This window comes from Arvicanthis niloticus, chromosome 3 (genome assembly GCF_011762505.2).
Source record: "Arvicanthis niloticus isolate mArvNil1 chromosome 3, mArvNil1.pat.X, whole genome shotgun sequence".
NCBI lineage: Eukaryota > Metazoa > Chordata > Mammalia > Rodentia > Muridae > Arvicanthis > Arvicanthis niloticus.
Window position 1 is genome coordinate 105,707,651 of NC_047660.1, and position 24,726 is coordinate 105,732,376.

Here is a 24,726-nt window from a genome sequence, read left to right on the forward strand (position 1 = left end):
GCCAAGGCTACATCATGAGATGTCTCAAAAACCAAACAACAACAACAAACCTTTAATACTTGTACCACCGAGATACATCTTTAACCCTGGTAAAGGCCAAGGTCAAAGACCAACCTGTGATTCACCTTTAGCATGCTCTAAAAAGGCTAGCTGGGGCTCTCATCTTTTGTTATGTCTATATTCCAATTTTGATTCTTTTTTTTTTTTTTTTCTCGAGACAGGGTTTCTCTGTGTAGCCCTGGCTGTCCTGGAACTCACTCTGTAGACCAGGCTGGCCTCGAACTCAGAAATCCACCTGCCTCTGCCTCCCAAGTGCTGGGATTAAAGGCGTGCGCCACCACTGCCTGGCTCCAATTTTGATTCTTAAAGATGTACCCATCTTTTGCTCTTATATCTTATCAACAATACCATGAAATACCTTGGGAGGGGGTGGGTGGAGTCTTTGAATCCAAACACAGGCCAAGAGCTCAGACAATCACATTTTAGATGTTGGCTCACCTTCCAGAGCACTGTGTCTCCCTGTGTGAATCCTAATCAGATGACATGATCGTGGACTCTCTTGTCCCTTCATCTAAGATGCTTTTGAGCCCAAGACGTTTAAAAACACTTACATGGAACAGAAAAGGAAAACAATGATGTGGTATTTTTTAGCTCACTTAACAAAATGCTTGTCTAAATCTGCTGGATAAAATACCATTTTGTCAAGGAAAGTAGAAAAGAAGATGTCTAAGCCCGGTTGGGAAGGAAGGCTCACTTAATACAGAGGCACAAGGCCCTGGGGTTCAATCCACAATATTGAATGAATAGAACCAAGACTGGTGGTGCATTCCTGTAATCCCAGCACTTGAAAGGTCAGCCTTAGGAACATAATGAGTTTGAAGCTCGCTTAGGATACAAAATACCCTTGTCACAAAAAAAAAAAAAAAAAAAAGAAAAAGTAAGGTACTATTATTTATAGTAAAAGGCATGTACATAGTTATATATACACACACCCATGTATATTCCCCACATGCTTGAGTGTTCACATGCAGGACGTTGAACACACTCATACAGAAAAGTAGAGTGACTGAGGGTGACAATCTCTGTCTTCCATATTCATGTACCCACGCATGTAAACATGAGAAGACACATACAAACACACACATGCCTATGCAAAAGCAAAAACCACCCAGGACTTTCCCCAAGCAAGGCTAAGAGCTTGTCGTACTGAGGAAACAGCAGGAAGGCTTCCTACTGAACACATGGACTTGTCACACTATGTTACCCCCTTCAGCAGTGGTTCTAATCTTTCTAATGTTGTAACCCTTTACCACAGTTCCTCAAGATGTGGCGACCCCTTAACTATCAAATTATTTTTGTTGCCACTTCATAAATATAATTTTGCTACTGTTATGGATCACAATGTAAATACATGATACTCAGGATATCAGATACGTGATTCCTGTGAAAGGGTTGTTTGATCCCTCCCCCAGCCCCCAAGGGGTCAGGACCCACAGGCTGAGAACTGCTGCCCTGTAGCTAGGCATTCTGCCTCAGATGTTTTGATTGTTCAATCGAATGAAGAGTTACTGCTTCCCAGTGCTTGGAATTTCTAGACTACAACTTCCAGTTAGATTTTAATCAAATTTTACTAAAATAGCTTCTTGTAAGGTTTTACCCCACATCCCCACAGGGTTCGTACAAAACTCCTTTGTTCCCTGTTCATCTTACCTCTCTTCTCTCGTCTTGTTTACTTATAGGATAGGGAACATCAAAGTACATGAAGTCACAGGTTGGTCTGATTTTTGCAAATAAGATGCACTTATTTTCTGTGTACTACCTAAAATAGACTAGCCAGCAAATTCTCCTATAAGTGGTTTGAAAAAAGAAAGACCACCTGTGAAAGATACTTGGATACCAAGACAGGTATTCAAGACCTTAGATGTATCTGCGACTGATAAATAGTAGTAATGACAAAGTACTTACAACCCATATCATGACCAATCTTCTGGACAAATAAGGGTCGATATTCCAGTGGGTAAATGGGAGAAACGTGATGTAGAACACTTCCTGACCCAAAGCGGCTGAAAACCGGAACAGGTAATAGTAGAAATAATTCTTTACAACATGCTTCTCTTCAGAATCCTGAAAGACAAAGGCCGGGAGTTTGTGAGTTCATTCAACATGTCTGGAAAAACCCTGCCCAAAACTCACCACCAGGGTGCTGCCTCCTCCTGGCTCATTAAGAGCAACCCGTATCGTTGATGGATATCGATCAGATCCACTTGTACACAGAAACGTAGGAGACATTAGTGGGTTTTGGTTGTTGTTGTTTGGGGATTTTGTTTGTTTGTTTTTTGCAAGATTGAATACAAAGCATCAAAGGCAGAAGTACCAGAAGTTCCCCTCTCCCTCCATACATCATCACACACAAAACAAACCCAAGCCTGTATCTTGCAGGTGTAGAAGGCTAGAGACTTGGAGGAGGTCCAAAGTGAGCCAGTACCATATGGGTTCCTAATTTCAGATGGGAAAATGGTGCTTTTCCCAAAGATGTCCACTCATCCCATCCAAATACCAACCAGACCTGACCCTGTTTAGCTTCTGAGGACAGGTGAGAACAGACACAGTCAGGATGGTATAGGACAGACTCCATGCCATAGTCTCTAGAACATGTGGCTATATCCCCTTACAGAGCAAAGGTGGCTCTGAGATCACAATTAGACAATGAAGTGAGGGTCAAGATGCTTTTCTGGATCTTCCACATGGAGTCTGTAGTCAAAGGGATTCTTGACAAGATACAGCGAAAGCATCACACCAAGTTTTTTTTTTTTTTACCTGTTTTCCAAGCTGAGAAGCCCACTTCCACTGTTGGGCAAGTCTTTTTCACTTTCTTAATAAACTTTTCCCATTTCTATTATTTAAGATAAAAAGGATGAAGGGGTCAGAAATGTTGGAATCAAAGACCAGGGTGAAGATAGTGCATGACTAGCTTTGATGATGCAGGAAGGGGCCACAGCAAAGGGTGTAAGGTAGTTTGTTCTCTGAACACTTAAAGTAAAGAAACAGATTTCTCTCTTGAGTCTCCAGAAGGAATTTGATGACCTTGGTGACAAGGAATTTGATGACCTTGGTGATTTCAGTCAATAAATGCCCATTTTAGACTTCTAACTACCAGAGGTTTAAAAGAATACATTTCCATTGTTTTAAGCTACTAAGTTAGGAGTAAGCTGTTTTAATACCAATAGGTAACTAACCTAGGGATAGCAGAAAAGGACGTGCCTCTACATCTTAGTTCACTTTTTAAATAGGATTAATAAAGTCACACCACAGGGATGATGTAAAAAGTATAGCTAGTACATGTAGAGAATGTCAAAATGTTCTCGAAATTTATCATCCCCTGTCTTTACCTTATCCTTGAATGAGGAGAAGGGGGAAGTTCCAGGACCAAGCAGACAATGCACTTAACACAATATGACTATTTGCTTTAATTGTCAACTTGACACAATTTAGATTATCAGGAAAGAGAGTATCAACCAGAAATATCTACATTGGGCATGCCTGTAGGGATTGTCTTAATTAAGTTAATTGATGTGGGAAGACACGACCACTGTAGGCAGCGCTATTCCCTAGGCAGAGAGTCCTGAACTGTTTAGGACTGAAGAGATAGAACCTAGCACAAACAAGTATGTTTCCATTCATTCTCTCTGCTCGTATCTTTGTCTTCACTTTGTTCCCACATCAATGGACTATAACCTAGATTTATAAGCTGAGATAAACCTTTTCCCACATATTCGATTTTTGTCATAGTATTTTGTAACAACAAGAAAAATGAAAGTAAACTACCATGGTAAACACTTTTATATGACATATTAGTGACAGATTTAACAATATTTTACTTTTTAAGTGAACCAAAAAAAAAAAAAAATCTCTTATCTCTCTGTCTCTGTCACTCTCCCCTTTTTCCCCTCTTTGGAGACAGAGTTTCACTATGTATGTAACTTCGGCTGGCCTGGAACTCTCTGTTTCATAAGTTGCCTCAAACCTGACAGTGATCTGCCTTGGCTTTCCATGTGCTAGGACTACAGGTGTGTGGCAGGCATGATGCCAGATGCAGATGCAGATGCAGAATTTTAATGCGACTGAAAGTCATACACACTCTAAAGCTGAAATGCAGACACTGAAAATAGGAGGGAGGGGACAGCAGCAGACAGGCAAGCTTCCTAAAGACTTACAGGTCAGCAATTTTGTTTTGTTTTTATGCCAAGTCAGAGGTCTTTGAATCCCCAGGGAAATACAAGGGGAAAAGTCATATGTGTTTATCTGGAGACATTCATCCTCTGCCTATATCCAAGGATACACTGTGACCTGAGGATATCCAGAGAGCAAGTGTGGGAGGGGCTCACATCTGCTCAGGGGCACTGTGGAGGACACTTTGTAGGAAATAGATTTTTAAAGGGCCAGTATTTTGGAGCCCTTGAAAACAGCCAACAATACTTTTGTATTTTAGGCATTAAAATGAAGACAACCTTGAAACTGCACAAATATAGCTATACTGAATATGACTGGCCCTCTTCCAGGTACACATCTCTCTCCTTTTCCTTTCTGAGAGGTTCTGGGTTTTATTCCAGTGTCTCAGCCTCCCCCACAGCACCCTGGAACACAGGGTGAAAGTTTAATGCCTTTTGCATTAAGAGGTGGGTCTGGATTGATTAGAATCAGTCATTTTTAGTTTGAGAATTCAGACTCAAGTCAAGGATTGCCCTAAGTATGGTTCCTCATACCATTGTCGAATCCTATGTGTTAAAAGGAGAGTAGTACTCGCTCACAGGGATAAAATTTACTTCTAAATAAATTTGGAGAGAACAGCAGCAGAGCAACCCTCAGCAAGAAAGGCAATGATGCACAAAAGAAATTTTTCAGGTGACATTTCTGGATACATAATTAAATAACTTCACCACTAAAGCGTTGGTTATAGGTACCCAAGTAAAGTGGTAGATGCTTATCTTTTTTCCAAAAAGCTCTAGTTTCTGACCTGGGGATATGGTTCAGCAGGTAAAGCATTTGTTGTGCAAACTGAGGACATGAGCTGAGAGATCTCTAGAACCCATATAGAGCCAAACGCTTCAGGAGGATACTGGCTTGTTTTGTGTTAACTCAACACAAGCTAGAGTCATCAGACAGGAAGGAGCCTCAGTTGAGGAAATGCCTCCATGAGATCCAGCTGTAAGGCATTTTCTCAATTAGTGATCAGTGGGGAAGGACCCAGCCCATTGTGGATGGTGCTACCCCTGGGCTCTTGGTTCTGGGTTCTATGAGAAAGCAGACTGAGCAACCCATGTGAGCAAGCCAGTAAGCAGCACCTCTCCATGGCCTCGGCCTCAGCACCTGCTTCCAGGTTCTTATTCTGTTTTAGTTCCTGTCCCAACTTCTTCTGATGATGAACAGTGATACAGAAGTGTAAGTGAAATAAACCCTTTCCTCCCCAACTTGCCTTTTGGTCACTATGTTTCGTTGCAGCAGCAGCAGAGACCCTAAGAAAATGAGCATCTGTAATGCAAGCACCCCTATGGCAAGATAGAAGGCTGAGACAGGAGACTCATGGGCCAGGGAACTTACAGTATACAGCAGTGACAACGAAGAAATGTCTCAAGCAAGGTGGAAGGTGAAGGCAGACACTCAAGGCTGTCCTCTGACCTCCACACAACCACACCATGGCACAGGTGTGGTCACTCACTCACACATACGCAATTGTTTTAAATAGGAGTTGCCCTGGAAGGAGATCTCAGTGTATAGGGCTTCACTATAGCTTAGGAAAGAACCAGAGTTCCGATTCTCTGGTATATGTTGGTCTCCTCAGGAACCACTAGAGAGACAAGAACAAGTGTTAGAAATAGAGATAGAGAATGAACAGGAATGAGAGGAGGGGAACAAGGAAGAGAAAGGAGTCCTCACCCCAATCTCTACTTCCTGTTCCCAGCTTGCTGCATGTAAGGGCCCACATGCTGAACAGGGACATGCAGGGTGACAGAGAACACCTCTTAAAATACTGCCTGTGACTTCTTTTTGTCCTTGACATATGGCTTCTGTACTGTGATCTTTTTGCCGCTTCCAGTTCAATACATGCTATGACGTTTTCTGTGACTAAAACAAAGGACAAATGCTTTTCATTTGCATATCATCTGCCACACAGCCGAACAGGAATGTCTGGCAAACAGGGTAATAAAGTGGAAATTACCCCGCAGGCGTTACTCCAGGCTGTGTAACGTCATGGTTTTTTTTTTGTTTGTTTGTTTGTTTGTTTGTTTGTTTTTGTTGTTGTTTTTCGAGACAGGGTTTCTCTGTGTAGCCTTGGCTGTCCTGGAACTGACTCTGTAGATCAGGCTGGCCTCGAACTCAGAAATCCACCTGCCTCTGCCTCCCAAGTGCTGGGATCAAAGGCGTGCGCCACCACTGCCCAGCCACGTCATCGGTTTTTAACATTTAGTGGATCTTACAGATTGATTGTCTTTTACTGGGGCATTTTGTTTTTCTGTGATCTCAGTTTTCTTATCACACCTTTCCTGTTTGGCTACGGTTCTCCAAATGTGCATTCTCCTGCATCAGAGTTCCCATCATGCCTCTGGAGAGAAGCCGATGCTGTGTGCAGGTAGTCCATCTTCTGCATGGCTGCTATCAGTGCTTGAATAATAAGAAAGAGACAGGAACCGGGCTGGCTGCCTGAGGAGACAGCCAGTGCCCAGTATGAACGGCTTCTTGATTCAGCTATGTTCAGACTATCTGAGCAGCGTCATCTTGTTTGCTAAACACAAACCCAGGAGTCCTAAATGCCAAGAATATCCACCCAGGTCAGCGTAGCTGAGTGCTGATCCAGACGGCAGAGAGGCAAATGCCCAGCAGACCTGGCAGCCAGCCCAGGCTTTCAGAGGAGGAACACAAGAAATGGCTTTTAGTCAAAACAAAGTGTGACCTTGGGGAAGTCCATTTGCCTCTCTGACCTGTGCTGGCCTTGATTGTGAAGGATGTAAAGGACAGTGTAGATGGCTCAGTCATTTTATTTTTAAAGCATCTACCTCTGAGGTGTGTCCCTCACCATTGCTCTCAGACCAAGTATTGCTGATTTCAAACTGGTAATCCTTCTGCCTCATTTGACCTGGGTGGGTACCACCACACCTGCCCTCAGTTTCATTTTATTGTATGGTTAAAATGATTGGAGACTGGAAGAGGAAACACTGCCTTAAATAGTATGTTGCCCCGCAGCTGTTACGTAAGAAAACTGGATGCCTGTTCTAATAGGTTAAAGGTGAGGAAGGGCCTGGGGAACCTGTCTTGGGCCACATTTCGCATCCAAAGTCCTCAACAGCATCTCTCAGGTCAGTTTGCAATCCGTTTGCAAAACACTGAGCTTAGTTGCTTCTTGGCCCAGATATCACCTTCCTGGTATTAACCTTTGGCCCCAAACACGTGTGCTGTAGTATTTCCAACCCAACGTTGAGGTCTCCACGGCATCTGATGAGCTCTAAGAACCTTGCAGCAGCGCCATCTTACCTGTCTATTCTCTTTTCTTCTTCCAAAGGTTTAGTTGAAGACATCAGTAGGACAGACCTCACATCTAACCAGGCCACCTTCATCAGGGACAGTACAAGGAGCTCATTCTCAGTGAAACCCATTACAAACTTAATTTTAAATGACTTTAAGACCTAAAGGTCTTTTAGAGAACACACCAATGGGAGACAATTTCCCAATGAAAGCTAGAAACCAGGTGTCGCCATGACGATGACTATGATAATGATGATAGTTATGATGGTGGTAATACTGATCAAGGAGATGATGATGATGGTGACTGAGAGCAGTAAACCCTTCTGCAAAGTGTTTCTCAACTCTAATGGACAAGCAAATCACATTAAAATGCAAATTGAGCTGGGGAAGGAGTCTAAGCAGCTCCCGGGGGATGATGATGTACACTGGTGGGCCTGCGTCACACCCTCAGTAATAAGGATCAAGTGTGAAGGATTTCAAAATACAAAAGTAAGACTCAGATTTAATCTCCAGCCATAAAGGATGCAACAATTGATGACAAGAGTACAAGGTATTGTAACTAAAGCAACAGATTAAAATGTTGAGCAAAACGAAGCCTCCGAGGAATCCTGCCATAGGCTAAGTGCAAGAATGGAGTGTAATCAATCTCCTCCCTATAGAAGGTCACAAAGGAAGAACTCATGAAATACACAGTCAATGAAACAGCAGTCTGACCAGAAGACTGACTCATTAGCAGAATAAAATAAGCTGGCTTGGAGCTTCTGTTCTTGATTTGGGGAAGTTTACATAATTCCTGAATAATAAATCCAAAATTAGTAAAGAGGTGGGGGTCACAGGTTTGAAGGTCAATCTTGCCCTCTCAGACTGGCATAATACAGAAAATAAGCCTCATCTGATGCCCTAACGAGGACACTTGTACCACCTTAATCCTGGCCTAAAAGCCAAGCCTCCCATAGGGGAGGAACGTCTGTCCTTAGGGTCTCTATGACACTGTTACTTTTATACTTTACTAAAAAAGAAATCTTTTTTTTTTTTTTTCAAGGTGAAATAAAAATCTCAGAGAAGAGTGTAACATTAAGATCAACATTGGAAATTCTAAATTTCACCTTTTCTAACCCAAGCTGACTGGGCAGGAAATCTGCCATTTCTAGCTATGTTGTCAGGGATGGATGATACACCTTAATCTATCCGGGCCTCCCACTCATTATCATCAGTGGCCAGTGGTTGTTCCATTGCTTCATCTCACCCAAGGTCATTATCAAGGTCCATAACTCTTGCAGTTATGGGAGGAGGCAGAGGTCGGCATATGTGACACCAATACTACTCACTGGACTGGGAAGTCACTGGGAAAATGCCTTTCTGTGGGGAATGGTGTCCCCCAAAACAAGAGACCAAGGGTTAAAATCCTCTTGGTTTTGCTGGCTCATGCTCTGTTTTCAATCAGAATTTCTACTCAAAGCACAGGCGTGGGGAAGGTTAAATGTGAGGAACTTGGCGTCTCACAAAGTCTTGACTCTTCTACCTCTTTCCTGAGAGGCTGGGTGTAACTATACTCTTTGGCTACTTTATTGGATTCTTATATAGCTATATAAGAACATATATATATTCCTTTCTCCACCCCAATCCCTTCTGACTCCACAACACTAGGTAGGTGAGAAAGAAGATTAGAGGGGAAAGGGGGCATAGACCTCTTTAGAGTACTTTCTGTTGATTTAGGGTCACTGAGTTCCTAGGGGCCAATCTTGTCATCACGATATAATCAACCAGCAATCCAGAAACCCAGCAAATAGCAAGCCAGCAATTCAAAAAACAAAAAAGCAAAACAGCAAATACAATAGCAGGAACCAACAGTAGCAGCAAGGGGCAGCAGCAGAGGGAGCAGCAGCCACCCAGGGCCCTCTCAGGGCTCTCCCATTTATACCCTTTCAAGAGTTCAGAATTCCAAACATAAACTATCTGCAGCTGACAAAAATCCAGAGTTTTGGGTTTGCTTAAGAACAGAATCAAGAGATGGGTTAAGGAGAGAGGAACAACAGCTTCTGCAGGGGACGACAACGCACAGAGGACGGAGACCTGAGCCTCTGCAAGAGCATTCCCTCCACAGATCAGAAGAGTAATGGGGGGTGGGGGTGACATAGAGAACAGAAATAACCACTGCCATTTCTAAAAGGAGAGCCAGCCAGCTGTCCTTCAGACTTCCAAAACGTCTTAGGACTATTTTTCAAAACATTCTGGATCTGCTAAAACCCAAAACACTTGTGCCAAACATTTTTTCCATTTAATTTTAAGCTTGTGTGTGTGTTGGGGGGGGGGTGTTGCAGATGTTTCTGATTTGTTTATATTAACTTATCAAAATGACATTTGGAAGATCGAGGTGATGTTCAAGAAGGAGTTGTATGAACGTGGGTTCATTAGTTCGAATCTGGAAAATTCTACTCCCTCTCAACATGCTTAAGCATGTATGCATGCACACACGCACATGTACACGCACATACACATATATGGGGATTTGGGGTGTTGCAGAATGAAGAACACAGACATGGCAGTGTTGGCTGTCTTCTCTAACTTTGCTTTATGTCCCTATCTAGACTGAATTCCCTCTAAAGAATTTTTTTTTCAGTACGAAAGCCCAAACCCAGGGCTTTGCAATGCTAGGTAATAGTTGTAGCACTGAGCACAACCCAACCCTCTCTTCCGTCACTCTTTCCTCCTTCCTTCCTGCCTTGTCTTCCCTCCATCATTCTTTCCTTCCTTGGGTTTGTTCGCCTTCAGTTTTTCAGGTCTTTCTTTCTTTCTTTTTTCCAGTTTCAAAAAGCCATATCTGGCTCCAAATGCTCCTCCTCTCTCAGCTCCCTGTGAGAGGATTACAAGTATGTGCCATGGCACCCAACATCACATTGCAGTCTTCAAAAACATTTTCTAAAGCGTTCAAAGAAGTCACCAAAGTATAAGACAGCTATTCAGATATGTGTGAGATTTTCTTCTTAATAATCTTTTTTACCAGTATAGGAGTTAAAAGCAAACATTAAAATTAATAGTAACAAACCGGAAACCCAATTAACTCAATGCCAAGTCAAAGTTTTATCTGAGGACTTCTTTCTTCCTTCTACAGAGGTTCAGAACTTCTGGCTGGCTACCTTCTCTATCCAAGACTCTCCTGGGAGAAGTATATATGCCACAGAGAAGGATGTAGCACTCAGGTAGTTGTTCCACAGGACACGCCCTCCCCCACATTTTCAATCTCCCCTCCACTTTCTACAAGTATAAAGGACCCCAGGATGGTAAGTAAGAACAAGACAGGACTTGGGAAACGTTTTCCCTCCTTGGTCCATCCCACCCTCCCAGAGGTGACTTGTCATATTTGGCAGCAGACATCACTGGGGAGCGGGGATGTACCAGATTGAGAAAGGACATGCAGGAACTGGGAGAGGGTATTTTGTCCAGAGGGTCTGGCCTTACCCATACCCCTCCTAAATCTTTCCTACATGGAAAACTTGTAACCAAGGTTTCCCTTCAACCTCTCCACAGTTTCAAATTGTCACTCCCCACCGGAAGGGTGGGTCTAATGGAGCTTAAAATCACCAGTCACAAAAATAAACTCAGGAAGAGCTTTGAAATTGTGTGCACACACATAAAAGAAACACTAAAGAAACAGCACACAGTGAGGAAACAATGGGCTCCCCACCCAGTCTGTTGCTGACCCTCTGGTTTCTTGGTGCCTGTGACTTATTTTTTTTTTTTTAATTTTATTTATGAGATGAAAACTTGGGCTTTTTGTATTTTGTTTTCTTCCCTGGTCTCTGACTACCACTTGCTCTTTTCTGATAAACACATTTCACCTGGAACCATCTGAAAATGCAAAAGCAAAAGCCTAGTTACCCATTGCCCCACTCCTCGGACTCAGCCTCTTTGAACATTGCTTTTGTCCCCTCCCTCTGCAGAGCCCTGAGTGGCGATAGGTGTTTTCACTCAACTGTGACTGCGTTCATCTTAAATGTTATAACATTACTTAACATGCTCTGAGCACCTCACTAGGTCTGAGGACTTTTTGTCTTGTTTTCTCAAGAAAGCGTTTCTCTGTGCAGCCCTGGCTATTCTAGAACTTACTCTGTAGACCAGGCTGGCCTCAAACTCAGAGATCTTCTTGCCTCAGCCTCTGAAGTACTGGAGCATATTTTACATCCTGGTTTTGACTCCATTTTTGCTGCATTGCACTTTCTCCTTCACCCTTGTGTTGGAGGAGGCAAAGGCTGGCAGGGGCACCCAAGACGTCCCCTGAGCACCAGTGGACACACGAGCGTGACTCTTTTTCACTGAAGACACTTCCTGTTAGAGTTCCTTGCCCCCACCTGCTAGAGCACATGGAAGCATTGTGTCTTCTATTCTCTCTCGACTGCACACTCTCTCACACGTCCACACTGACAGTGTGCCCTGCTTGAATCTTCCCAAGGCCTTAAAGTCTCTCATCCCTGCTTTCTGCCTCCTCACTGTAAGAATGTGCAGCCCTGTGCCACCGTGCCTGACTCTTTCATCCTGTACAAAAGCTTTGGGGGTAAACTTAAGGCTGTCTAACGGCCACAGTCAGGCATGCTGCTTTAGAAATGAAGTCTAAATGACTTGAGAATAGGCGTGAGCCGTAGCATGAGGCAAGGCAGAAGATCCATTCTGTATCCACCTTACAGTAGGTGAGCCAAGCCCTCTGTGGGTTGGAAGTCTATAAGCCTACTCAACTTGCTGCAACCTTTGGCTGAGTTAAAAGGAGAGGAGAACCTCAGAGCGTCTGGGTGTTCTTACACCCTGGGCCCAATGGCAGATCTGCTGGACACCTCTGAGCTGCCATGTTCTGCTGTGAGCCTGCAAAAGCAGCTTCCTTTGTCAAGGCATCAGGAAGACCAAATGAATATGCACAGAGAACGCATCAAACACTGGATCCATGCTTAATCAATGGTAGGAGTGCTTGCATTGTTTCTATTGAGAGTATAAAGAGAAAGGATTTCAGAAGGCTCTCTGCTCTTGGTGAGATACACAGCAAAGGAAGCAGACAAACTGAAGAGAAGAGAGAGAGGGAAAACCAGGATGGAAGAGAAAGCAGCAAGGAAATTATCCTGAAGGGTGGTGCAGACTCTGACAGACAGGAAGGAGAAGGATGCTCTGCCTGTGGGTGACCTCTGCATGCTCCCGTCTTCTATCTGGAATTAAAACCGAGAATTCGGTGAGCCTCGAGGTCCATCCAGAAGATGAGTAATGCCTGTGTCTGTGTCAGGCCTTAGCTTTGCCATGTGGGATTTGATGACAGTTATTTAGTCAGAAACCACAGGAACCAAAACAATTTGATGAAACCCAGAGAAAGTGAGTCTTTCTTTCACGGATGGCAACTGAATGCCACAGGCTGAGCGCCAACCCACCCTGAATTCACCCGCAGGCTCTGGGCTTCAACCAGGCCCAGCACCACCAACACGGGACACTTGGGATTCCTGTTCAGTAAACACGGACTGCGGTTCCTACACCTACAGAAACAGACCTCACGGATGGCCAAGTGCTCCAAATGTGGTTCTCATTTCTTTCCACAGGAAGACGCTTTCCAGAAAGTACTGGCTGACCTCAGCTGATGACCCCAAGGTGTCAGAAATGGCCCAAGAACTAGGACTTCTCAGTATGGAAGGAAACTAGACCTTGATGGTTTGTCTCTGTTGTCTCTGCACATACAAGGAAAACAATAAATCGCCATGACTGTGGGCTTGGAGACTTGGAAGGGAGACAAAGAACATTTGAAGTCTTATAACCTCATGTCAGAATGGCTGATGGAGTCAGGGGTGGTGGCACATGCCTTTCATCCTAGTGCCCAGAAGGCAGAGGAAGGGTCATCCTTTAGAGTTTAAGTACATTCTGGGCTCCATATCAGGTTCCAAGTCAGCCAGGGCTACATAGTGAGACCCTTCTCCAAATAAAACATAAAGAGGATGGCTGATGGAGGTCCAAGTACACAGAGCTCCACCCACACGCCCATGACAGAGAGCCTGCCATATTAAACCAGTTAGACATCTCATCTCGATAGATGCCATTTGTGGGAGCTTCTCTAGTTAAAAGGATGACTTCAGTAACATCTAAATCCTTGTCCATTGACGTGTGGCTTCCAGACAGCAGTTTGGATGTCACTTATGAATTCAGAATCCTAGCCCCATTTGGATCTACAGTCCCCTGGAATTGTGATGAGGGTCTCTTGTGCTTCTATCACATGTTAGAGTGTGAAAGGACTAACATGTGAGCAGAACAGCATGAGCCGTCTCTACTGAGAATCCATTACACTCCAGAACACACTGAGATCCTGTTACAGCTGTGAATAGGACCTGCTTACAGATGCTGTTTTGTTTATTTATTTTTTGTTGTTTATTTTCATTTTTTGAAGTTCTGGGGCTCCAGGGCTCAACTCATACCAGGAAAGTTCTCCATGGGATACACACCCCCCAGTCCTAGGAATGGGCTGTAGAGCTGTCTCCTGGGTATGGCTTTTGCTGTTGGTCATTAGAGCAACTGCAATTACCTGTCTGTCTGAAATGGCTCTCTCTTTGCATTCAAAATCGATTCTCAGAATCCATGTTTAAAAAGCCAGGCTGTGTGGCAGATTCGGAGCGGTGTTGACCAGTCAATATATCCTAATTGAGCTGCAGGCCAATGGGAGATCCTGGCAAAAAAAAAACCAAACCAAACCAAACCAAACCAAACCAAACCAAACCAAACCAAACCAAACCAAACCAAACAACAACAACAACAAAACAAACAACACAAAACCTAGGTAGGCAGCTACTTAGGAATACACCCAAAACTGAGCTCTGCCTTGGGTCACAAGATAGCATATAAGAGACACGTCTCTTCTAAAGATTTACAAGCAGTTCACAAAAGCAAGGACTGAAACTCTTTCGTAGTATGGTCACCCATAGGTTGTCCACAGTCCTGCAGCAAACCCCTTATCCATTATCCTGTAAATAGTTTCAACTCAATTCATTGGCCCACCAAGCGAGACCTGAGTGGAATTTTATTTTTGGTCAGTCTTGATGCCTCACCTAGACATTTATTTATTTATTTATTTATTTATTTATTTATTTATTTATTTATATATTCCCAGAAAAAAAAATCAGGGAAAGACTTTAAAAGTATGGGGGCAAAAGGAGACAGTGGCTCTCATGACTTTTCTTACATGTACATAATATCATACATGTTTATAATGTCATACATATAATGTATGGTCAGGCCCAAGATGAACAACAGCTTTGCCTCAGTAGGCACCGAGACCTACGCTGCTCTTAGGATCATGGGTAGCCTGAAGACTGTACTGGAGAGTTCCATGTCCTGCCCTAGATGTGATCCTGGCTGCCTCCTGAGCCAACATCATTCCCTCACAGAATTCTAGAGTCCAAGGATTATAAATTATAACTTAGCTTTCTAGATCTCATAGGTTAAGGCAGGAAGGCAATAATACAACCACCAATTAGCCACTTGATAGATGTTTTCAGCCACGGATTCTACAACGGGTGTGCTTGTCTGCCATCCTGTATGCCTCATGTGGAAAGCATGGTAGTTTAAAAAGAAATAGGAAGCAGAGAACAATAGAAAACCCATTGAATAGTTCACAGTGTTAATAAAGTATAAAGCTCTGCCTGGACTACTTCTAGGCTTCTATAGGATGGGGAGAGCAAATCCTTTGGGAAGAGAGTGGGGGGGAGGAGAGGAGAGGAGAAAAGAAAGGAAGGAAAGAAGGAAAGAAAGAGAGAAGGAAGAGAGGAGAGGAGAGGAGAGGAGAGGAGAGGAGAGGAGAGGAGAGGAGAGGAGAGGAGAGGAGAGGAGAGGAGAGGAGAGGAGAGGAGAGGAGAGGAGAGGAGAGGAGATGCAGGTCCCAGGAGACTTTTTTTTTTAATCACTGCAGCTTAAGAGGAACTGTGAGAGTGAGATGGGTTTAACCGCCAGAGTTGAAAGACCCTTTCACGGCTCTTTGATTCTTCTTAACTAATAATTTGGTGACAGGACCCAGAAGGGACAATTTTGTTCTTGTCGTCACATGCAACCCACAACTTAAGCAGGAAAAATAACCTCTCCATCTGTGTTCCCTCAGAATAGTCTACTTTTGGACTCGTTTACTTGTGTGCAGTGAAGCCGCGTCAAGCCCATGTCATCTCTGTGTCCTTGTGAGCAGAGAGGTGTCACTCATGTGGGGCACTAGCTGAGCTGACTCCTGCACTCGTGGATCCTCGGTCCACGCCATCCCAACCTCCCATGCCTTCTGTCATCTGGATTCCTTGTGAGAACATGCCACGTTTTCTTCGTAGGATTAAACTTAAATGCACTAATTTGTATAGTGCATGCCTCAAAATTCCATCTGGACTTGAAACCGGCCCAGTAGAAGTGGTGGGAGGGAGCAAGCACAGATAAGGCTGGGTTTGCAAGTTGCTGAAAGCGGTGCTGTCCAATGTGGTACCCATGTGTGACTGTTTAAATTTAATTCAATGAGAAAAAGTGCAGTTCCTCTGTCACATGTAACCAGAGCTTCAGCAGCCACATGTGGACATAGGCTACCAATTTGGACAGAGGGTACAGAACACAGTCAGGGTGTGCTGCATGTGAGACCATTGATGCTTTGTGGTTCTACCAAAGCCGACTTCAGTCACTGTGTTGCTGTGATTTCTCGGGGTGACACTTTTTTTTTTCCAGTATAAATCATTCATCCTTTTTCTTAAAAAAATTATATTTACTTATTGTATGTGTGTTTGTATGTATGTATGTGTGTGCGCGCACATGAGGGCACATGCATGTGCTTGTGATTTGGCATGTATGTAGGGGACTAGGGACTAATTAATTCTCTCCTTCTACCATGTGTATTTTAGGGACTGAAGCTAGTCAGGCTTGGTGCCTTTATGCACTGAGCTATCCCCCTGCCTCACTCTCCTGTGATGTTTTAATAAATTTACTTGTCCTATCATTCATATATAATTTCATTCATAATGTCTGGTCACTCAGCCCCTCCCCCACCTCCCTATCACTCCTGTCCTATCCCCTCCACCCCATGCAGGTTCCTTTCCCATGTTCGTGTCTTCTTGCTTTGTTTTGTGACCCCGCTGAGTTTACCCAAGGCTGTCTGAGTGACCACAGGTTTGGAAACATACAGTAGAGTCTGCTGGCATCATAGGTGGGTACACATTTGAAGATAATGATGACCCTCTGCATCCATCAGCAGCCAGCAGTTCAGCAGGGCCTCAGGAGCCTCTCTGACTGGCTGTTGACCAAGCCAGTTCCACACAGGCTCAAAGCGGGCAGCCTCACCTGTTATGAACTCATGGTTACAATGACTGTCATGCTCAGAAGACAGCATTTCATAGACACCTCCCTCTAGTGACTCTCATGGTCTTTCTAACCCTTCTGTGATCTTCCCTTAAGCCTTAGAGGGGATGGTACAAATGTCCTCCTTAGAGACGAATACTTAACTGTTCCTCCCCAGCCTATTATTTTAGACAAATTTGCAGCCTACACTTTACGTAGCCCAGGCTTCCCCTGAACGTGCAAATCTTCCTGCTTTGGCCTCTTAAGTGCTGATCATGGCATGTCACCTTACCCAGCCTGTTTATCCTTAAACCCTAAAAGTAGTTGTGGTTAATAATATCCAGTTAATACATTTTCAAAAGCCAAATTGTATGGAATATAAATGTCTCGTTTTTTAAAAAATAAACACATCCGGGCAGTGGTGGTGCACGCCTTTAATCCCAGCACTTGGGAGGCAGAGGCAGGTGGATTTCTGAGTTTGAGGCTAGCCTGGTCTATAGAGTGAGTTCCAAGACAGCCAGGACTACACAGAGAAACCCTGTATCGAAAAAAACAAAACAAAACAAAAAGAGACTTTAAAAAAAATAAACACTAATTAGACTGGAGTGATGGCTCAGGTAGTGAATTATTTGCTACACAAGCATAAAGACCTATTTTCAACCCCTGGGGTCCATATTAGACCTAGCTGTGGCTGTGCACACTGTGACCTCAGTGGTGGGAGGCAGAGCCAGGTGGATCTCTGGGCTCACTGCTGGCTAACCTCATCTAATGAGAAACCTTGTCTAAAGAAAGAAGGAAACTCAGGCAGGCAGGCAGGCAGACAGACAGACAGACAGACAGACAGACAATCTTAGCCCTGCAATGTCTCCCAATTGTCCCCAGAATAAAGTCCAAATGAAGAATCTCAGACAAGAGCCTGAGCTCTGGCCTCAAGTCATCTCTTCCACTCCTCTGCCCTCCTCCATTTAATTCTGCACCCTCCGCGCCTCCTGTCAATCCTTGATCTCAGAGTGGTGAGCACTTTCCAGCCCCGTGCGTGCGAGTGCTGGGCATGTCCTCTGCCTGATGCCACTTGTTCATTGCAGAGTTGCCTCTTCGTGAACATCTCCCCCACAGGCACCTTCTCTGGCCACCTCCTCCATGGCTCCTGCTCCATACTCTGTGTTACTTCCCACATTATAAGCCTCTTACTGGTGCTTCCTTATTCATGTGCCTGTAAGTTTCAGTTAGCCAGTGAGTTCTTGGGAGGCAGACTTCAACCACACGTTTCTACAGGATCCCCAGAGCTGAGTACAGCAGCCATAGTTGCATTCAGTAAACATTTGTTCAAGAACAGAGAGTGGAGAGGTGAGCCCACTGCCAGCAACTCTGGCAGGAGGGTGGTCATAAAGGATTATCCTGGGAGCTTTAGAATATACACACCATCTGGATCCTTCCCCAGGAACTTCACTTCTAGTGAACTGAGTTCCAAACTGGCCATTTGTACCATGTACATCGGTTAGTCAAATGCCTAAGCAAGTGAGTTAATCTCTCTGGGCCTTGACTATAAAAAACAATGTAACTATCACATGGAATAATCTCTTAAGAGTTGCGAAAATGAAGTACATTGTTGCGTACACAACATGTAGACAGTGTCTGATGTTCAGGACATGCTAAGGAAATACGAGTGGATGATGGTGATGATTCTTCACAAGTCCTCAGGAAACAGCAGCCGTTGCAAAGGCTGCATCCACGTGGCTTCATCTCTATTGGAAGTGAACATGGAAACAGGTTCTTAAACACACACATCCTCATTTCTAACTCTCTGTCCTTTGTTTCCACTTATCAGAAACAGTGTAGGAAAGGTGCCAAGAGATTGTGGTTAACAGGAAAGCAAGCAAGAGATTCTGAACCTTGGATGTGAGGCGGGTCCTTGGGTCTGTATGGAATGGCTACAGCCTAGCACACTGGCCTTTGGATATGGGCCCAAGTGTCAGGCCAGCTGCATGGACTGAAACACATAAGATTTGGGCTCCCATGTACATCAAGATGTCCTGTGTGGTCACTAAGTAATCAATGTGACTTTCAAAGTGTTAACTGATCATCTAAAGAGTAACTAGCACCTTTTTGAGGTCACATGAAGAGCATGACCCCCCCTTCATAGGTACCGTTTCACAAGTACTCTGAAAATTTTGCTTCTGTGCGAAGTTTTTCTTTTTAATCTCTCCAATTCCATTAAACACCCCATACACTCTTCTCTTTAGCATGGTTTTTATTTACTTGTTCATTTTTTTAAATTAAAGTAAAGTAGCGGGGAGGTAGGGATGGAATTCCAGTTAAGGAGTGTACAAGAACACACTGTGCATTTGGTCATAATACACTTTCTAAGTTGTAAAAGAAATACGCACAGTGGTCAAGAATACTCAACCACCATGAAGCGAGCTTAAAGTGGGAGGAAGAAAGAGAGGGAAAAAGGGAGGGAGGGAGGAAGGGGAGAATACTTTCATTTGGGGTCTAAGTTCTAAGACAAATAGAAAAGTTAGAAAGCATACTGTGGTTCTTCTGTGTCTCTTTTGCATCAAAACTACAAAGGCCTAGCTCCCCGCCCCCATCTCCCTTCACACAACTTTTTCCTTATGCAAATGCATCATTAGTAAGCAACTGGACTTCTATCATGGGCTCTGGCTAGGAACTCTTTCTACTTTTGTGGTGGGAAAGCGGTCCACTTCTCTGTGGGAGGTTTTACCCTCATCTATGCCCCCAGTTCATTGGGGATGAGTGGTATTTTTAGAGAATGGTAATCTCTAACTAAATGAGGATGGAAAGAGACAGTGAGTGGGAGATGGTCTTGTGGGGACATTTCCACAGATACATAGAATACTCTGAAAGAGTTTCAGGGATTTAGATAACCAAGGGCCCCGGGATTCTTGTTACCTGCAAACAAGATAACGCACTCAGTGGAGGCTATGGATGACATCATCTCCTACTGCCAGGCACAGCTTGCTGGTAAATAACTCTGGGTGTGGGGCAGAAGTGAACACTTTATAATACAGGAGGGAGAATGTCTCCTCAGTGAAAGAGACAATCTGGAATACTTTATATACAGTCATTGTTTATATATTCATTATTCTAAAGAGGGTGTATGGATATTTTAGATTGAAGCAGATAAAAATTGACAGCGTCTGATTATTTTAATCATTGAACAGCAACTGATATGGCTTAGCCCACAGATACAGGGTTCTCATTTTAAAGGGAGGGTGGATTCTGCAGCCCACAGGTGTGCTTCAATTGAGCCATCAGCTCACCCTCTCCTTGCACCAACCTGACATCATCATTACCTCACGGAGCAGAGGTCAAAAGTGGATGCTCTGCCCACAGAATTACAGCCGCCTGTCCATGCACACTCTGGCACATAAGCCTGGCTCGTGAACATTAACTGATACAACAACTCAAAAGCTCCCCAAACTGTGTTGCTCTTGAAAGCTGAACTCTGGCAATGGCATACACCCTCACAGAATTGTGGCAAGAACTGGCTGTTGCAAGTAAGGGCTATATTCTTTTATTTTATTTAGTTGGGGTTGTTTCTGTGTGTGTGTGTGTGTGTGTGTGTGTATACAAGTGTGCAAGTACACATGTGTATGAAAGTGTATATGCATGTGTATGCAGGTGTGCATTTATCCATGCATGTATGTACATATGTATATGAATGGGGGGAGGGGATGTCATGTGTGTATGCACACATACATGTAGAGGCCAGAGAATAAATTCAGGCACTTCCTACTTTTTTTTTTTTTTTTTTTTTTTTTTTAAAGAAACAGGATCTCTCCCTGTCTCACTGGGCTGGAACTTGTGCAGTAAGGGTGGCTGGAGTAAGGCTGTGAAGTCAGGAGTCTGCCTGTGTCCACCTTGCAAACACTGAGATTCCTAGCCCACATAACTATGCCTGACATTTTTAATGGGGGTCCTGGGGGTTTAACCCAGGTCCCCATGCTTGCAAGACAAGCACTTTGGTAAGTAAGCTATCTCCCCAGGCCTTTCTAGTTATTTTTGAGACAGACTTTCTTCATAGTAAGACTGACTTTAAAGATTTGATTTCCTGTCCCACTCTCCTGTGTGCTGGGATACAGAGCTATGCCACCAGTCTAGGTGCAAGAAGGAAAGAAGTGTGGGCTAAGGGTGTGGCTCAGTGGTACAGAACCAGCTCAGTACACATGGGACCCTACATTTAACCCCCCAGCAATGGGAAAAAAATCACACATGCAATCCACATTAATCAAAGCCATAAACTCGAGCCCTTTCATTTCTCATCTTGTAGGTAGACTTTGCAATGTTAGGTGTCAGCTAATTTAACTTCTGTTTGTCTACCTTCATGGAAAATCTAAAAACCCACGACCAGAGTGCCCCAAAGTGAACAATGTTCTGACAAGTTCAATGCTTATGCTTTTCCCTTTTTCTGCACACCAACCTCCCTGTCCCCAGTCCGTTAGGGATGGTTCCATTGGACCATCTGGGTTTAAAGGGGGAGAGACAAGACAGGGCACAGTTGGAAGACAGCCTCTTAGTAATGTCACAAACAGGAACATGTTTTCACAATCTCCACCAACGGGAATGCTCCAGCCTCTCTCTGTAATCCAGTCCTAATGTTGAGCAACCTTCAGCATCAGGAAACTCTGCCGTAAATAACCCAATCCTTCACGCAGCTTAAACCCATTTCCTCCTGCTCTCGGCTCACTGGAGATGGGGAACAGCTGGTCACCAAGCTCTTTGTCACTGGATGATTGGCTCCTGGCTCTGGACCACTGTCATAATGAGGGGTCTGACTGGTTCCATATTCTGCTGTCTGCACAAACATGTAAACCGGGGAGATAAAACATGCTGCGTGCTGAGCTTCAGAGAGAAGCCATCGGGGAGCCTCATCCTGCGTCATGTCACCAGGCTGTTCACAGTCTATAAAATTTCCAGTGTGAGACTTCTGCACAGAAAACATCATGTTTCTTGGAGACTTGCTCCATGCTGTGAACCTAACATCAGATAATGTAGGGTCTCCTAATGCTGGCAGTGGAGTGAGTACTTAGTAAGCACTTTCTGGGTGCCTGCCATCTGCATTTTCTCCCACACTCGCCACAATAGCATACTAGGAATGAGGACTAATGTCACCTTGCAGGAGCGGGAGTCTCCTCCAAGAGGTTAACCTGTCTGTCCATGTTTATATGCTACCAAGTAAAACAAGAAATATCCCAAGCCAACCTGTCAGACCACATATCTGTGCTCTCTTTACCATCTCTCATGCTGAAAAATGTCACAAGGCTTGCAACACGATAGAAATGCAGTGCTTTGCGTCATCAGCCTGAATCTATGAGAAACCAAGTAGTCATGGAGGGGTGGGGTGTCAAATGTGGTGTTCCTCACACAGAGCAAACATAAAATTCAAAAGAGCTGTGTTGGATTCTTTTATACAAAATCCAGCAAGAGACCCCAGTCTCACTGAGATGCAGACACTAAATGATTCCCAAATTCTCAGCTCTGGGAGGAATTTCCAAGCATGTGCTTCACAGGCTTGAATCAAAAGTTAGGTGTGGCCAGACACTAACTGGTCATTTTGGATGACGTCCTGCCTCAGTGTCTTGGCAGCATCATAGTGACAGTAGCTGTCTCATGGTGCTGGAGGCACATTCTCTCTCCTTCTCTAGCCTTTTCCAGCTATACATTTTTCTTACTACACTTATTTCTACCTGGCATTAGAATGAATCCTTTAACAACAGGGAACTGTTTTGAGAAACGTCTATCATTAGGCAAGTTTCTCATCATGTGGGCATCATAGAGTGCAACCTGGAAGGTACAGGGTAACTTAACCACTGGACATGATCTCCAAAAGTTATCAAGAGAATTAATACATGGGGGGCTGGAGAGATGGCACAGTGGGTATTGGAACTTGTTGTACAAACAAACAAAACAACACAGCAAAAAACAACAACAAACAACTTGGCATGGTTACATATGCCTGTAACCCAAACACTACGCAGGGTGGAAAGAGAGACAGGAGGATGCTAGGGCTTGGTGGTCACTAACCTAGCTACTGGGTCAGTGAGAGACTGTGTCTCAAAGTGGTAAGTTGGTGAGTAATAGAATGGGACACCTGATGTCTTCTTGTGACCCCAACATGTGCACATACACACACACACACACACACACACACAGGCATATGCTCACACCACACACATACTCTATACTCAATGAAATTTGCTAAGCCTGAGATGCACACAAATGTCCTTAATACAGTACCACATACTGTACTTCAGTCAGCTTTGTTGGTTGTTGTTGTTGTTTGAGACAAGGTCTTGCTATATAGACCTGGCCAGCCTGGAACTCACTACTTAGACCAGGCTGGCCTTAAACTCATAGAGTTTGCTTCTGCCTCCGCCCTGGAGTGCTGGGATTAAAGACGAGGGCCACCACATCTGGCAAAGATTTTATTTTATTTTTAATTATGCATGAATCTGTATATGAGAGGGTGCATGTGAACACAGATGCCCACAGAGGCCAGAAGATGGGGGCAGATTCCTTGGATCAGAAGTTAACAGGCAGTTGTGAGCCACCTGACACAGGAACTAAACTCTAATCTTCTGCGGGTGTATTATATACTCAGTACTGTTGAACCATCTCTCTGACTCCCACAGTCAACTTTTTTTTTTTAAATAAGTAGAAGGAATAAACACTAATCAGGCATGGTGGTACAATCCTGTAATATTAGTAGTGAGGAGACTAAGCAGGAGGATCATGAGTTCAAGGCCAGCCTGAACTACATAAGCAAGACTCCTGACTCAAAATACATCATGGTAAACACATAGCCAATAACAAGTCATTTAGCACCCGTGTCGAGCATTAGGACCTGGCAGTCTTATGTGAACAGCAGGGTTGTTCACAGCACTATTACAAATACAAGGGACATACTGCACCCGTTTGTAAGACAGTTGCAAGATCTCTACGTGGTAGGGATTTCTCAACGCCATTATTATCTTATGAAACTATTATCTGTGCTGTCTTCTGTTGACCAAAATACATTCACTAGCCTATAAGAACAACGAAGGGGGTTCACTTGTCATATTCACTCCTGTATGCTGTCTGCGCACCTCAGCGTCTGGTGTATGGTAAGCACTCAATAAACATCCGTAGAATGACTAAACTCTCATTTGGAGGATTAAACCAACGAGCCCATGTACAGCAAAGAATGTTCCCTACTCCTCAGAGTTTTCTCTTTTCAGCCCGAGCAGCCTGTTGAACTTTGTCTTGTGTCTCTTATTTATCAAGCTGAGTTTCTTTACAGTTATTCCATGGCGACTTCCATCCCCTTCCCTAGATATCCAAGCTCCAGCTAAGGACAGCCATACTTGATGAGTGTCCCAGCAGCTCATTGATCAAAGCAAAGCACAGAGACACCGTTAAATAAATGCTTACTGGATACAATCCACTGATTGCTAGCACAACTCACACTGAAACCAGGTCCCAGGGAAAGAGCTGAGCCAATCATGGACAATCTACCTCTACATTCCCATATTCCCTGTCAGGATGGGACCCAGTGAACCTGTGGCCCAGTCCTGTCAATGAGAAGCAGAAAGGGGAGTGATGCTTGGTTATGCTTTTGTTTCATTACAAAAAGAATACAGATACCAGGTGTGGTGGTGACCTTCTAGAATCCCAGCAAACAAGAGGCTGAGATGGGAGCATCATGAGGTTAAGACTAGCCAGGGTTCTAGAACAGGAGCTTGGTACCCAAAATACTAACTAATAGCAAAGGAGAGAGATGGAGAGAGAGCTTGCCATCTCTCACTATATTCTAACTCAAGCTTGGTTCTGATGTCTAAGCAACAAGAGCTGACTTACTATCACAAGACAACCCAACTTTGGCCAAAGAAGCCGAAG

At 44.0% G+C, this 24,726-nt stretch overlaps 1 protein-coding gene across 1 annotated transcript in view; it reads right to left on the bottom strand.

The window, feature by feature from the left end:
* Positions 1–24,726, bottom strand: part of Sgpp2 (sphingosine-1-phosphate phosphatase 2) — a 110,259-nt gene that overhangs the window by 61,663 nt on the left and 23,870 nt on the right. Inside the window, exon 2 of the mRNA XM_034497645.2 lies at positions 1,966–2,124. Within this exon, the coding sequence (XP_034353536.1) occupies positions 1,966–2,124 (159 nt within the window). The remainder of the gene's footprint in view (positions 1–1,965; positions 2,125–24,726) is intronic.